General features: G+C 49.9%; 1 protein-coding gene across 2 annotated transcripts in view; it reads left to right on the top strand.

The window, feature by feature from the left end:
* The window catches only part of CENPC (centromere protein C), a 247,457-nt gene that overhangs the window by 91,679 nt on the left and 139,674 nt on the right, over positions 1–16,104 (top strand). For both annotated transcript variants that reach the window (XM_030190519.1, XM_030190518.1), the window contains one exon: positions 1,457–2,402. In XM_030190519.1, coding sequence (XP_030046379.1) covers positions 1,457–2,402 — 946 coding nt within the window. The remainder of the gene's footprint in view (positions 1–1,456; positions 2,403–16,104) is intronic.

The raw sequence follows: 16,104 nt of genomic DNA, 5'->3' as shown, positions 1-16,104 counted from the left end.
AATGGGACTTGATATACCGCCTTTCTGAGGTTTTTGCAACTACATTTAAAGCGGTTTATATATTCAGATACTTATTTTGTACCAGGGGCAATGGAGGGTTAAGTGACTTGCCCAGAGTTACAAGGAGCTGCAGTGGGAATCGAACTCAGTTCCCCAGGATCAAAGTCCACTGCACTAACCACTAGGCTACTCCTCCAGGAAAGAACATGATTTTTCTTGTTGTACGTTATAGGTGATTTTAACTTAGCAGACTGTAAGATAGCAAGGGCATGTTTATAATGAAGGAGACTGAGGACTATGGGCCTCGGGAATTTTTGATCCGCTTACAGTGCCGATTGAACACAGTGAGCGTGTTCAATTTCCAGGGGAGCTTCGAGTTTCAGGTCGAGTAGTGATGACAATAATTTTTCCAAGTAAGCGATAATATTAGTGCCTTCAGTGCCTTCAGGTATACCAAGAATGTGGACATTGTTCCTTCAAGATCTGTTTTTAAGGTCTTCAGGATCTTGTCGATGTAGATCTATTTCTTTGATTTTACACTGGAAGGCTATAATGGCTGCTGAGTTAGTGCTGCATTTGTTGTCGATAGTCTCTACTTGGCTTTTCGTCTCAGTGAAATTAGTTTTAAGCTCTGTTATTTCTTCACGTAACTCATTGAGAGAGTTGAAATTGTCTTGCAACAGACCGTTGATTGAGAGCACTTCACTCATTATAGTTTGTAGAGAAATGTCAGATTCAAACGGTATCAAGCAGCATTTCTTTGTCTCTTGGGGGCTGGCAGAGAGAGCAAATTTGATTCTGTTTTCAGATTTCGTGTAGCCATGATCAAAAGTGAGCTGATAGTTGAAGATTGATAATGCTGTAAAAATAATCTAAAAAAAGCCTATGATCACAGGATTATTAGATTAAAGGCGAGGAGTTAACGGTTCAGACGTCTATCTTCCTTCGAGCTCACCAGCGCCCCCTCACTGAATTTTTGAATTAAGTGTTAACAAAAAAAAGTTAGGAATTAGATAACATGATAAATTTTTAATACTCATTTGTTTTTGTTATCCAGTGGTGTAGTAATTTGATAAAATATATGTATGTGTTGTTATGTATTTTTAATAGCTTTGGGTTTTTTTTTGCCATATTCAGTAGCAGTGTTTTGTTTTGTGAAAGGTACTTTAATAGTTTTTGTGTGTTGATTGCTATTGGTAGTTTTTCTTATGCTTGGTAGTTCAATCCATAGATAAGCAGTTATGTTTAAAACAGCTTTTTCAATTATCTGATATTTTATAAACATAATTAGCATGCTTTCATAGAAATTAATCCATAGACAAGCAGTTATGTTTAAAACATAGCCTTTTCAATGATCTGATACTTTATAAAAATAATTAGCTTGTTTTCATAGAAGTTAAATGCTTAAAATGCATAATTGAACTTTTTGTAATTGTACTTTGATATCTTTTTGCAGAAACAACAAATAAAGACAAACATATTTCAGCAACAAAGCAAAAATCTAAAACACTTAAAGCTCACAGAAAACAACCTAGATTGGAAGAGACTACTGGTATAGTTGAAGTCAGCTCATCTAAAGCAAATGGTGTAAATCTTTCAGGCTCTCTGAGTCTGAGAGGTCAAAATAAAGTGGTTGGAGTAGACGATAAAATTAATACTCCAGAAATGTTTTCTTGTGTTTCTAACACCAGTCCATCACCAACAGAAGAAAAATCTGTGAGGAAACAAAAAATTCCACATATGGCTGAACAGAAACCAGAAAAAAGGAAAACGATACTTAAAACAAATAATCAAAAATGGTCAGTCCCAGAAAAACATTCTAAATCTGATTTGGCTAGTGACTGCGAAAATGATTTGACTCTAAGTCACTTAACAGAGAAAAGGACACGTAGAGTCTCATTGCAGCACATGTCCTCTTTAAACGATGGTAATGTGCCATTATCTTACACGTTCCGGCAGTCCCTAGCATCTTTCAGAAATGCATATGACAAAACACCTGTTACAGTTAAAAGGACATCAGAGAGACAGACTAAAAGTGATGCAACCACCAAAGCAAATTCCTGCAAATCTCAGAGAACACCAGTGAAGTCTTCAGGCTGCATAGTGAATGACAACAGCCCTCTGCAGGCCCAGTTAAGAGCCTCAATGGCAAGAGGAATAATTGACAGTAATCCAGAAAAGGTCATTGGCAATTGTACAAAAGAAAGTGAACATGATGTAAAACAAAGAATGGAAGTAATTCAAAAGGGTATTGATCATCCCACATCTCCCTTAAATGTTACATGGACCGTGGCACATAGTAGAAAACAGTGTGTGGAAGTACTTCAAGAAGGCATTGATTGTTGCACATCTCCATTAAATGTCAATTCGAGCATCAGTAACGATGAGCTGAGTTATTCACTGTAAGTGGTTTTAATTGCTTGTCTTCATCGTATATGTCATTTTTTCCTTAAATTTGTGGGTTGTACTTTTATTTAGATATAAGGCATCTTAAAGTAGTGCACTGTACACAAATTACAGTAGCATAAAGATGATGGAAATGATCAATGAATTTAATGGTTATGATGGTAAAAGGTATGGACACTTGATCTGTGGGAACTGGACCAAACTTAGGACAAAGAGTTACAGCACACCACTACTTTGTAGTTGTGAGGGAAGGATCATTACATTTTTGGGGGTTCTTTGCATTATTTGTAGGGCTTACAGAAACATATAGAACAAAAAATAAAATAAAAGTTCTTTCTTTTCTAAATAGAAGTGAATTGCACAAATGATATATCTAATTTGTATAAGAACAGGTTGCAATAAGTTTTGGTGTACTCTTTTTTTAAAACAGCCACATTTGTACGATAATAGTTCTTCATAAGCCAGTAACAGAACTGATTCACAATAGTGTGATCTAATAAATAGTAATTTGTTTTCCACAGAGCAGTGGCATAAGCAGTATATGAACCAGGGGCGTTGCCACGGGCGGGCCTGGACGGGCCCAGGCCCAGCCACTTTCCCTCCAGGCCCGCCCAGCCAACATCCTTTGATCTAGTGGCATACCAAGGGCAGGGCGGTGGGGGCAGTCTGCCCCAGGTGTCAGCAGGTGGGGGGGTTGCTCCGCTGGCGCCGCAGTTTCCACCTGCCTACCAGCTCCATCGATGGACAGATGACCCTCTTCTCCTGGCACCCAGCCTTAAAAAGAAAACCTGTGAAGCGCCTCGCGTCTGCTCTGCTGTAAAGGAAGCAAATCGCCTCGTCGCGTCGGCCCTTCCCTCACTGTGTCCCGCCTTTGCGGAAATAGGAAGTTACATCAGAGGGCGGGACACAGTGAGGGAAGGGCCGACGCGACGAGGCGATTTGCTTCCTTTACAGCAGAGCAGACGCGAGGCGCTTAACAGATTTTTTTTTTTAAGGCTGGGTGGCAGGAGAAGAGGGTCGTCTGTCCGTTGATGGAGCTGGTAGGCAGGTGGGGACTGGGTCGGGGAAGGGGTCTCAGATGGGAGAAGGGGACTGGGTCTGGGGGGGCTCAGAAGGGAGAAGGGAACTAGGTCTGGGGGGGGGGTGCTCAGATGGGAGGAGACTGGGACTGGGTCTGGGGGGGCTCAGATGGGAGAAAGGGACTGATTCTTGGGGTCGCTCAGATGGGAGAAGGGGATGGGGACTGGGTGGGGGGCTCAGATGGGAGAAGGGGACTGAGTGGGGGGGGGGGGGGCTCAGATGGTATAAGGGGACGAGGACTGGGTGGGAGGCCTCAGATGGTTCGACAATCTCCACACTGGTTCTGTGATATACTTCGAATGATTCAGGAGGATGCAGCCACTGCTAGTGCAATGCTTTGAAGGTCAGCTCATGCAGAAATTTGAGGAGTGGGTGGAATGTTGCTTCACTCAACCCAATGTTGCGCTTCAAAATATCTGTTGAGAACCGGGTAAATCTGGCGATACTCAAACCTATGTCCTGCCTGAAATAGATGCCTTGATAATGAGGCCTAGAGGGGGCTTTGAATCAAGGTCAGCTGCATCAGTGTCTTTTTCAGCAGGACACTGGGAATCCTTTTTCTTTCAACAGCATGGAAGGCCTGACCATGCTGTCTGTAGTGCAAGACAGGCAGAAACTCTTAATTGAATTCTGTGTGTCCCTCCTGGATGGGAGGCTAGGACATTTGAGTATTTGGAAAGATATTTTTTCAGAATGCTACATTCTAATCTAGCATAGCACTTTACCAGCTCTTCATGGCCTTGTACTTGCAGATTATAGTGCACAATGTTATGGAGTTTGTGGATATGCTTCGTGGAAACAAGACCAGAGAACTCCCATTCGCTGGTGGCCAGAGGGAAGGAGTGTGGAAAATACATAGTCGAAGTAATTTGTGATTATTTTGAAATGGCATTGTGTTACTGCCTTGGGGATTGGCATCCATAGGCTTGCCTGGCTGAAGGCTTCAGACAAGATGTGCACGAAAAGCTTGACATGACTTGCCAGGGAGAGAATTTTTTTTCTGGGGAAGCTGCTGCTTCATGAAGCAGCATAGTTGACACTCTTGACCTTCTCATGTCCACTTCCAACCATGCCTTCCATATCATCAAGCTGATCAATCCATAGACTGGTGGGTTGTGTCCATCTACCAGCAGGTGGAGATAGAGAGCAAACTTTTGCCTCCCTATATGTGGTCATGTGCTGCCGGAAACTCCTCAGTATGTTCTCTATCTCAGCAGGTGGTGGTCACACACAGCAGCAGCTCTGGCTAGGCCTCCAAGCCTAATCCTTAGGTTTTGTTGAGGCCTGGGGTTGAGGGCTCTTTTGAGCAAGTGCAAACCTGGTGGTGCCAGGTCCCTCCTTTTCTCCCCCCTCCCGCTGGCTCCGTTTAAAAAAAAAAAAAAAAATTTTAAACGTCCTTAAAGGCGTTTATTTCGACGTTTATTTAAACGTTCATTGCAGCTACTCACTGGGACACCAGTTCGTTACAGCTCGGAGCGGCAAGCAGGTAATTTTTACCTTTTTATAGCGGGCAGGGGGTTCCCCGATTCTTCTCCTCGTGGCATATGGCGTCGGAGGGCGAGGGCGCAAAGGGTCGCTCCCCGGATCGCTTGAGCGCTTCTAGAGGGGATGCGGGGGTCTTACAGCCTGATTCGCCCTTGTTGGGTGACAGTTTCGTGACCGATGAATGTCCCGGTCCTTCCTCCGGCGTGGCGGTTTTTCCCGCCATAAACACCCATCCCCCGCTCCTCGCCTCCGCCATCTTGGCCGGCCACGCGGCTCGGACGGCTTCTTCGGGGCCGCCCTTGAGGTTGGAGACATTAATGCCATGAACGCCCTTAATTTGGGCGAGGGCACAAAGCGGCTAAAGTAAGCGCCGCTCTTCCCGCGCGGCTCCTTCGCGGAGTGTCGCGCCGGACGCCATTTTGGATGCGCAGCATGTTTCTCCCCCGCTCTTGCGAGCGCCGGTTGAGGGTGCGTCTAGGGCTGTTGCCCAGGCTGCGGAAGTGCACAGTCTGGGGGGTTTCTCCCCCGAGTTTGTTTTGCTGCTGCATCAGGCTTTCCTCATGCACAACGCTGCCCCTGCTCCCTCTTCTGATAAAGAGGTTGAGGTTCCCAGAGGTAAACGCCCTCGGGTTGATTTCCAGGCCTTGGAGGACTGTGTCTCCTCCGATGTAGATGAGGGCAGCGTGTCTGAGGTCTCCCAACGGTCCTTTGCGGATTCCTTGGAGGAGACGGATCCCCGCTCGGATGGAGCGGATGACCCCTCTGCAGCGCGTTTAGCCCAGAGGATTTGCCCAACCTGTTAGTGCAGGCCATGGGCATTTTGAAGATTTCCTCTCCGGAGGACGTCTCTCCCTCAGCCCCTGTTGGCTCTGCCATTATGCTGGGGACGAAGCGCCCGTCTAGAACCTTCCACGTGCATGATGCCATGCACACCTTAATTTCGGCTCAATGGGATGTCCCGAAAGCGAGCCTCAAGGTGGCTAGGGCTATGTCCCGCCTCTATCCTTTACCTGAAAGTGAACGTGAGGCCTATCTGTGGCCTACTGTGGATTCTTTAATCACTGCGGTGACTAAGAAAACGGCTTTGCCGGTGGAAGGTGGCACGGCCCTAAAGGACGCCCAAGACAGAAGATTGGAGGCGGCCTTAAGGTCGTCCTTTGAGGCAACTGCTTTAAGTTTGCAGGCCTCGGTTTGCGGTTCCTATGTGGCCAGGGCGTGCCTGACTATGGTGCAGCGGGCTTCCCCCTCGGATCATTCCTTGAGGGTTGATTGGCCGGCCCTGGAATCGGGCCTAGCCTATTTGGCAGACTTGCTGTATGATGTCTTGAGAGCCTCAGCTAAAGGCATTGCTCAGACAGTCTCTGCGCGGCGGTGGCTTTGGCTGAAACATTGGTCTGCTGACCACGCCTCTAAATCCCGCCTGGCTAGATTGCCTTTTAAAGGCAAGCTGCTCTTTGGGGTCGAGCTGGACAAAATCGTGACCGATCTCGGCACGTCTAAGGGCAGAAGTTACCAGAGGTCAGGGCTCGGGCTAGTACTCGTCCCGGTACCTCCAGAGGACGGTTTCAGGAAGCCCGTCGGTACCGCCCGGGCAGGTCGGGCTCCTCTGCCCCCTCTTCCTTCAAGAGGTTTTTCTCCCCCAAGCAGCATTCATTTCGCAGAGACCGCCGTCCCGGAGGTGCTCCCTCCGGTCCTCCCCCAGGGTCTCGTACCCAGTGACGGGGCCTTGGTCCACGCCCCAGTGCAGATTGGAGGACGGCTGTCCTCGTTTCTGGGTGAGCGGACCACAGTAACTTCACAAGCTTGGGTGCTGGAAGTCATCAGAGACGGCTACAAGCTAGAGTTCTGCCGACCCTTAAGAGACGGGTTTGTACTCTCTCCCTGCAAGTCTCCGGTCAAAGCTGTGGCAGTGCAGCAGACCTTGGACAACCTGATCCGCCTGGGTGCGGTCGTTCCGGTGCCAAAAAATCAGATTGGCAAGGGACGTTACTCCATTTACTTTGTGGTACCAAAGAAAGGAGATTCTGTCCGGCCTATCCTCGACCTCAAAGGGGTCAATCGGGCCTTGAAAGTGGAGACTCTCCGCTCTGTTATAGCGGCAGTGAAGGCAGGAGAGTTCTTGGCTTCCTTGGGCATCTAGGAAGCGTACCTGCATATTCCCATCTGGCCTCCTCTCCAACGCTTTCTGCGTTTTACAGTCCTGAGACGACACTTCCAGTTCAGAGCCCTCCCTTTCGGGTTGGCTACTGCTCCGCGGACCTTTTCCAAAGTAATGGGGGTCATAGCGGCCTTCCTGCTAAAGGAAGAAGTACAAGTCCATCCTTATCTGGACGACTGGTTGATCCGAGCCCCCTCTTATGCAGAGTGCGGCAAGCTATGGACCGGGTAGTTGCTCTTTTGAGCTCCCTAGGATGGATCATCAACTGGAAGAAGAGCCAGCTGCGCCCGACTCAGTCCCTGGAGTATCTGGGAGTTCGATTCGACACCCAAGTGGGCAGAGTGTTCCTGCCAGACAATCGGATTGTCAAGCTTCAGGCTCAGGTGGACTAGTTCCTAGTAGCCTCTCCTATTCGGGCTTCGGACTACGTGCAGCTGTTGGGCTCTATGACGGCCACGATGGAAGTAGTGCCCTGAGCCAGGGCTCATATGAGACCACTACAGCTATCTCTGCTGTTGCGCTGGACTCCGATGTCGGAGGATTATGCTGTGCGCCTTCCCTTGGACCCAGCAGTGCGCAAGGCGCTGAGCTGGTGGACGCAGACAGTCAAGTTGTCTGCAGGAATGCCTCTGGTGACCCCGGAGTGGATTGTCGTCACGACAGACGCCTCTTTGATGGGCTGGGGAGCCCAATGCTTGGGAAGGACAGCGCAGGGGCTCTGGTCTCCTGCAGGGGCAAGTGGTCTATCAACCTCCTGGAACTCAGAGCCATTCGGTTGGTGTTTTTGGAGTTCATCCCGGTACTGGTGTTGAAGCCTGTACGGGTCCTGTCGGACAATGCCACGGCTGTGGCTTATATCAACCGCCAGGGAGGTACCAAGAGCGCCCCTCTAGCCAAGGAGGCTATGAGTCTATGCCAGTGGGCGGAAGCGAACCTGGAGCAGCTTTCAGCGGCCCACATTGCCGGAGTCATGAATGTCAAGGCGGACTTTCTCAGTCGCCATACCTTGGAGCCCGGAGAGTGGCAACTATCTGCTCAGGCGTTCTTGGACATCACGAAGCACTGGGGCCAGCCGAGCCTAGATCTGTTGGCGTCATCGGCCAATTGCCAAGTGCCGCGCTTTTTCAGCAGAGGACGGGACCCTCGATCCCTGGGAGTAGATGCTCTTCTCCAACAGTGGCCGACACAAGAGCTTCTCTATGTGTTCCCGCCCTGGCCCATGTTGGGCAGGGTGCTAGACCGGGTGGCAAAGCATCCCAGCAGGGTAATCCTGGTGGGTCCGGATTGGCCCAGACGTCCCTGGTATGCGGACTTGATCAGGCTCTCAGTCGACGATCCTCTGCGGCTCTCAGTGGAGCAGGGCCTGTTACATCAGGGTCCCGTGGTGATGGAGGATCCCTCCCCCTTTGGTCTTACGGCCTGGCTATTGAGCGGCAGCGTCTGAGGAAGAAGGGCTTCTCAGACAAGGTCATTGCCACTATGCTAAGAGCGAGGAAGCGCTCTACTTCTACTGCTTACGCCAGGGTTTGGCGTATCTTTGCAGCGTGGTGTGAAGCAGGCTCACTTTCTCCCTTCACTGCTCCAATTTCTTCAGTGTTGGCGTTCCTGCAAGAAGGTCTGGAGAAAGGCCTGTCGCTCAGTTCCCTTAAAGTCCAGGTAGCGGCTCTGGCTTGCTTCAGGGGCCGCCTGAAGGGTGCTTCCCTGGCTTCGCAGCCAGATGTGGTGCGCTTTCTCAAGGGAGTTAATCACCTGCGCCCTCCTCTGCACTCAGTGGTGCCTGCATGGAATCTCAACCTGGTGTTAAGAGCCTTGCAGAAGCCGCCTTTTGAACCCTTGTCGAGGGCATCTCTGAAAGACCTGACGTTGAAAGCAGTCTTTTTGGTGGCTATCACTTCAGCCAGAAGAGTTTCCGAGCTCCAGGCGCTCTCATGTCGAGAGCCTTTTCTGCAGTTCACTGAGCAGGAGTGACTATTCGCACAGTGCCTTCCTTCCTGCCCAAGATTGTTTCTCGCTTCCATGTGAATCAGCAGCTCTGTCTCCCTTCCTTTCGGAGGGAGGACTACCCAGAGGAGTACTCTGCTCTTAAATATCTGGATGTGAGACGAGTCATCATCAGATACTTGGAAGTGACCAATGATTTCCGGAAATCGGATCATCTGTTTGTCCTGTTTACAGGTCCTCGTAAGGGTCTGCAGGCTGCTAAGCCTACAGTGGCAAGATGGGTCAAGGAAGCCATTGCAGCGGCTTATGTGGCCGCAGGGAAGGTGCCGCCTATCCAGCTGAAGGCTCACTCCACGAGAGCTCAGGCGACCTCGATGGCAGAGGCCGGGTCCGTCTCCTTGGAAGAGATATGCAAGGCGGCAACTTGGGCTTCGGCTCATACATTCTCCAAGCATTACCGTTTGACTGTGGCTGCACGGGCGGAGGCCCGGTTTGGAGCTTCAGTGTTGAGGTCAGGGATTTCAATGTCCCGCCCTGGGTGAGTACTGCTTCGGTACATCCCACCAGTCTATGGATTGATCAGCTTGATGATATGGAAGGTAAAATTATGTATAATCATACCTGATAATTTTCTTTCCATTAATCATAGCTGATCAATCCATAGCCCCTCCCAGATATCTGTACTGTTTTTATTCTGGTTGCATTTCAGGTTCAAGTTTAGTCTTCAGTTTCTTCAGAAAGACTTCGTGTTCAAGTTTTTTCACTTGGATTCTTCAAGAGTTGAGGCGAGTTTGTGTTACAGTGAGCTGCTGCATTCCTCTCCCCTCCGTTTTACGGGGCTGGATTGAGACATAAATTCTGCCGGCACTCCCTCCCGCTTCGTGCGGCTGTAGGGCAGCTTTGTACCCTTCCCGCTTCGGCGGTGTTAGGGTCAGTCAGCTCCTCCCGCGGTTGCGGTTGCAGGATAAGCCGGATCCCCCGCATCGGCGGGTGTGGTGTCCCTCCCCCGCTCCGCGGGGATGAGCTGGACGGATTCCCCTCCCCCACTTGTGTGGGGATGAGCTGGGTTAATTCCCCTCCCCCGTTTCGGCGGTGGTGAGCTGGGCAGAGTGTCCCTTCGTGGGTGTAATTCTCTAAGTGCTGAGTCCTGCGGATGGAGCTTTGATATCGACATACTGAGGAGTTTCCGGCAGCACATGACCACATATAGGGAGGCAAAAGTTTGCTCTCTATCTCCACCTGCTGGTAGATGGACACAACCCACCAGTCTATGGATTGATCAGCTATGATTAATGGAAAGAAAATTATCAGGTATGATTATACATAATTTTACCTTCTTTACCAGGAGGTGTCAGAGCAGAGGGCAGTGGAAATCCTATTACTCTCATAGGTGTAGGTATCCTCCACCTTCCGCTTCTACCAGTCTTGACAAAGTTCTCATCTCATCCAAGACAGCACATTCCCCAAAAGTCCTAAACTCTGTTGCAGCCAAAGTCTGTCTCCATGAGAGCATAGCCTCAGTTCCCATATCTATTCCACATTGCCTACCTGTAGGAGGAAGGCTACACTTTTTCAACTGAATAGCTCCTTATAATCTCAGACAGATGGACTCTTAAAATAGTCCAGATAGGATACAGTCTTCAGTTGGCAGACAAGCTTCCAAATTGCCCACTGACATCAAAGTTTAAAGCTCTCAGCATCATGAAATACTTATAAAGGAACTCTTGTCTGTCTTACAGGCTGTTGTGGTTGAATCTATTCCACTGCGGGAATGAAGGATTTTATTCAAAGTATTTTCTGATCATGAAAAGACCAGAGGATTCCACCCAATCCTAGGCCTGAGGGCCTTGAGCAAATCTTATCAAACCAAAAGCTCAGGATAGTTTTCAAAAGAGGCATTAGCTATGTTCTCTGGATCTAAAGGACATTTATATTCCTGTTCAGGGCAAACAGAGAGGGTGATTCAGCATACACAGAAAGTATACAGAGAAAAAAGCACAACTGGGCCTTCAAGACTGAGACAACAGGAGTCCTTTATTGAAATGAGACCTGACACGGGCCGTATTTTGGTGTCAGCAACGCCTGCCTCAGGGGTCTAATAATAAAACACATACAATATAGAGAGTAACTTACAAGTGAAAAATAAAAATAGATATAAATATAAATTGAACTAGACATAAAAATAATGATAAAAACATCACCATAAGTAATCTATTTAAAAAGGAATCATTGCAACATGATAAAAAAACTTAAAACGAATATAAAACTTAATAGTAAATGAATAATAATTTAAAAGGGGCGAAATACATAGACACATAGATAATAAAATGAACATCCATATCCAATTAAAATATTATAATTCAAATTAACAAATATAAATATATATTGACCTAATTGGACAATACTTAGTTGTGTTCCAATTTTAGTTTAAAAATTGCAGATGATCATTTAGAAATGTCTGTTTCCTCAGCGACCCTCCAGATCGGTCAAGACGCTTGGGTTATGCACGCCTACCGGCAGAGGGAGACTGAGAACACTAAAACTTAAACCAATATAAGCTAGCAGCCAACCCCCCAGCAGCCAGTAAATCTCAGTCTCCAGCAGAGGGTCTGGTCTGGTAGGATTAGATTTACTTGGCTAGTACCCTGTACTTGGAATTTTGAGTGCTTCGGGATAAGCGGGTCCAGTGGGATTCACTTTCCTCTGGGGAATTTAGCCGGTGTATGGCTATTCCTCGGCTGGCCTTTGGTTAGGCAGCCCTGTGCCTCGGCTCCTGTAGTGACAGGAACCTTGAGAGCCATAGCTTCTGGCAGGATTTAGCTCTTTGATTTTCATTCTGAGCTCTCTGCCTTTTGCCTCGGCTCCTGCTCTGCAGGAACCTTGAGTGCTTTAGCCCCTGTCAGCTTGTAGCAGCTGGGCTCTGGTGTGAGTGTGTGTGTAATACAAAAAAAAAAAAAAGGGGGAGCCTCAGACAGCGTTTGGCTGCTTGGCAGTGCTTTGCTGTTTTGTTTGGGAAGCTGACCAAGAAGCCTGTGAATTTTAAGCAAGATTGAGAGAGCTGGGGCGACTGTGTAGTTTTCGTGTGTGTATCGCTTTAAATTAGCGATGTCGGCGGGAAAGCCGTCGCACTGCCGTTCTTGTGCGCGAAGGGGGATAGACGCGCCGGGAGCTCAATGCAGGTTCTGCGGGGAGCCTAAACAGCCTGTTTCTTCGCCTCCGGTGTTGGCTGTGGAGGTTTCTGGTAGCGGTAAGGTTTTGCCCGGCGCTGACTTGCTCTCTGGGGCCGAAGCAGCAGTTCCGATTTTGGTGGGAACCGCCGCCATCTTGGATTCGGGCGTCCCGGGGGCGGGTCTTCGCGCCCAGTGTTAGATGCTCCGGGGCAGAGTGTTTGCAGGCCTCCGGAGGGCACGGGGGCCATGGGGTTCCCTCCTGATTTTATTTGGGCCATGTTTCAGGCTTGGCAGTCAGGTCCTACTCAGGCAGATTCTCCCAAGGGAGCAGGGCCCTTGGTAGCTAACCGACAGGGTCTGGATTGGTCAGAAGAGCCAGACTCGTTTTCCTTGCCTCCCTCAGACGACGAGGGTAGTCTGCTGGGGGATGAGTTCCTGGGGGACAAGATCTCTGAGGAGGAGGGGCCCTTGCCAGGTGAAGACCCCTCGGTGGTGCGTATTTTTCCTAGGGATGAGCTCCTGGAGTTGATTGAGCAGGTAGTGTCTACTCTTAGGTTTGAGTCCCCTTAGCTGGTGGTAGCGGAGGCTAAGCAGCTGGACCCCTTAGTTAAGTGAATTCGGAGGACAGCGCGTACTTTTCCCATTAATTCGGATCTTAGGGATATGATTGTCCAGGAGTGGTCCTCTCCAGATTCTCCTTGTAAGGTGAGCAGAGCTATGGCGAGACTGTATCCTATTCCGCAAGGGGATAGGGACTCCTTTAAGTCGCCGACAGTGGATGCAGTGGTGACCGCAGTTACCAAGGCTACGGCTATTCCAGTTGATGGGGGGGGCTGCTCTCAGAGATCCGCAGGATAGGAGATTAGAGTCTTTCATTCGGCACAATTTTGATCTTTTGGCATTGTTGCTTCAGGCCGCTCTGTGCGGGGGTTTAGTAGCCAGGGCGTTTCCGTTGGGCTGAAAGACCTTTGGATGGCCCGGCCTTAGATAGGGCTACCTTGGTGCAGGAGTTAGCCAAGTTAGAGATGGGCTCTTCCTTTCTGGCAGATTCTAGTTATGATCTACTGAGAGCTTCTGCTAAGAATATGGCATTGGCGGTTGTAGCTCATCGGTCTCTTTGGCTTCGTGGTTGGACGGTGGATGTGGCGTCAAAGTCCAAGTTATGTTCCCTTCCCTTCAAGGGGACCTTGCTGTTTGGAGAAGAGTGGATAAGTTGGTTCGTGGCCTTGGGGAGGCCAAAATGCCGCGCTTGCCAGAGTTGCTCCCCAAAGCAGGGGGTCGAGGTATGGCAGGGCGTGCGTGTTTCAAAGATACTCGGCGCTATAGGCCGGGTAGGTTCAGTGTTGCGCCTAGAGGTCGATATTTCCAGTGTACTCAGCCCTTTTGCGGAGGTCGGCGAGTGGGCCGCGACGCACCGGGGGGGAGGTCTGTCCTCCGGGCGTGCTGCTCAATGAAAGTGTGCGGGTCCAGCCTCTGGTAAGGGTAGGTGCTCGGTTGAGTCAATTCTATCAGAAGTGGACCCATATCACGTCAGATCAGTGGGTCCTCGAAGTAGTGCGAGATGGGTACGCGCTAGAATTCGAGACTTTCCTTCCTGATTTTTCCTTGCCTCTCCGTGCCGCTCTCGGGTCAAGGCCAGGGCGATTCGGCAGACGCTTCGTCGGCTGCTAGATCTGGGGGCGGTCATTCCCATGCCGGTTTCAGAAAGGGGGACAGGTTCGATTTATTTTGTGGTCCCCAAAAAGGAAGGTTCCTGCCGGCCTATTCTAGATCTAAAGAGGGTCAACGAGACTTTGAAGGTCCCCTCATTTCGCATGGAAACGTTGCGCTCGGTTATAGTAGCGGTGCAGAAGGGGGAGTTTCTCACGTCTTTGGATCTGACGGAAGCTTATCTTCATATCCCCATTCGGGCGGCTCATCATCGGTTTCTCCGTTTTGCGGTTCTGGGTCAGCATTTTCAGTTCTGTGCACTGCCGTTCGGTCTGGCTATGGCGCCTCATACCTTTTCCAAGGTTATGGTGGTCGTGGCGGCAGCCTTGAGGAAACAAGGAGTGTTGGTACACCCGTATCTCGACGATTGTCTAATTCGCGCCAAGTCCCACCAGGAGAGTGTGGAAGCGACGGTGAAGGTGGTAGCGTTCTTAGAGTCGCTCGGCTGGGTAGTGAACATGGTCAAGAGTCACCTAGTACCGTCTCAGTCCCTGGAATATCTGGGAGTTCAATTCGATACGGAGAAGGGCCGGGTGTTTCTACCGGCAGGTCGAATTGCCAAGATGCAGTTATTGATTAGTCAGTTTTGTGCCAAGTGGTTCCCATCAGCTCACTCTTACCTTCAGATCTTGGGGCTCATGGCGGCATCGATAGAGGTAGTGCCCTGGGCCAGGGCTCACATGAGGCGGTTGCAGGTGGCCCTGTTGGAGCGGTGGTCTCCTCAGACTCAGAGCTTGGAGAAAAGACTGCGCTTGCCGGATCCGGTTCGTCTCAGCCTGCGATGGTGGCTTCACATGCCGAATCTGGAAAAAGGCATGCCCTTGGATCCTCCGGAGTGGACGATTCTAACGACGGATGCCAGTCTAGCAGGTTGGGGGGCACATTGTCTCGGGGAAATAGCTTAGGGCCGCTGGTTGGAGGAGAAAGCCTTGTGGTCCATAAATCGGTTAGAGACTCGGGTGATAAGACTGGCTTTACAGTCCCTTCAGTATCTTCTCGAAGGCAAGGCGGTTTGGGTACTGTCCGACAACGCCACGGCGGTGGTGTACGTAAATCATCAGGGGGGCACCAAGAGTCGAGAAGTGGCAGAGGAGGCGGCGGAGTTAATGCATTGGGCAGAACTTCATCTTCAGAGTCTCTCGGCAAGTCATGTAGCCGGAGTAGACAACGTCCGTGCGGATTTTTTGAGCAGGTACACGTTGGATCCAGGAGAGTGGTCGCTACATCGCCCATTGTTCCGTCGCCTAGTGAAGGAGTGGGGTCTTCGGTGATAGATCTCATGGCCTCGTCAGACAATGCTCAAGTGCCCAGGTTTTTCAGCAGGCGACGCGATACGAGGTCCGAGGGGATCGATGCTCTGGTGCTCTCGTTGCCTCCTCACCAGCTGTTGTACGTGTTTCCTCGGCCATTAATAGGACGGATAGCTCAAAGAATAGAGTGGTACGCCGGGACAGTTATTCTTGTGGCTCCGAATTGGCCTCGTCGGTCATGGTTTACCGATCTGGTACGTCTGGCGATAGGCGGGCCCCTTGCGCTGGAGGAGTCGGTGGTGTTGGTGCAAGGTCCAATCGTGATGCCAGACCCGTCTCCGTTCTCGCTTACGGCCTGGCTCTTGAAAGGGACAGGCTGAAGAAAGGTTTTTCAGCTAGGGTGATTGAGACTATGTTGCAGTCCCGCAAACGGTCCACGTCCTTTGCGTATGTTAGGGTGTGGTGGATTTTTGAAGACTGGTGTGAGAGTCGTTCTTGTTCTCCTTGGTCTGCTTCCGTTCCGGAGGTGTAAGAGTTCTTACAGGATGGTGTAGATCGAGGTCTTGCTCTCTCCTCTTTGAAGGTGCAGATTGTGTCTCTGTCCTGTTTCCGGGGGAGGATATGGGGAGTTCTCTGGATGTGGTTCGATTTTTGAGAGCTGTGAAGCTGATTCGTCCTCCTCGTCGGCCAGTTGTACCGCCGTGGGATTTGAACTTGGTGTTGGAAGTTTTGGTAGGGTCTCCCTTTGAGCCTTTGGGGTCGAGTACTCTTAAGGATCTTACTTTGAAGTCGGTATTTTTGGTGGCTATTACTTCGGCTCGACGAGTCTCGGAGTTGCAGTCGTTGTCTTGTCGTGCGCCTTTCCTGTCCTTTTCAAAGGAAAAGGTCTCTTTGAAGCCGGTTC

The sequence above is a fragment of the Microcaecilia unicolor genome, chromosome 2 (genome assembly GCF_901765095.1).
Source record: "Microcaecilia unicolor chromosome 2, aMicUni1.1, whole genome shotgun sequence".
Classification (NCBI taxonomy): domain Eukaryota; kingdom Metazoa; phylum Chordata; class Amphibia; order Gymnophiona; family Siphonopidae; genus Microcaecilia; species Microcaecilia unicolor.
The sequence above is the reverse complement of the archived record's forward strand: the minus strand, read 5'-3'. Positions and strand labels throughout refer to the sequence as shown.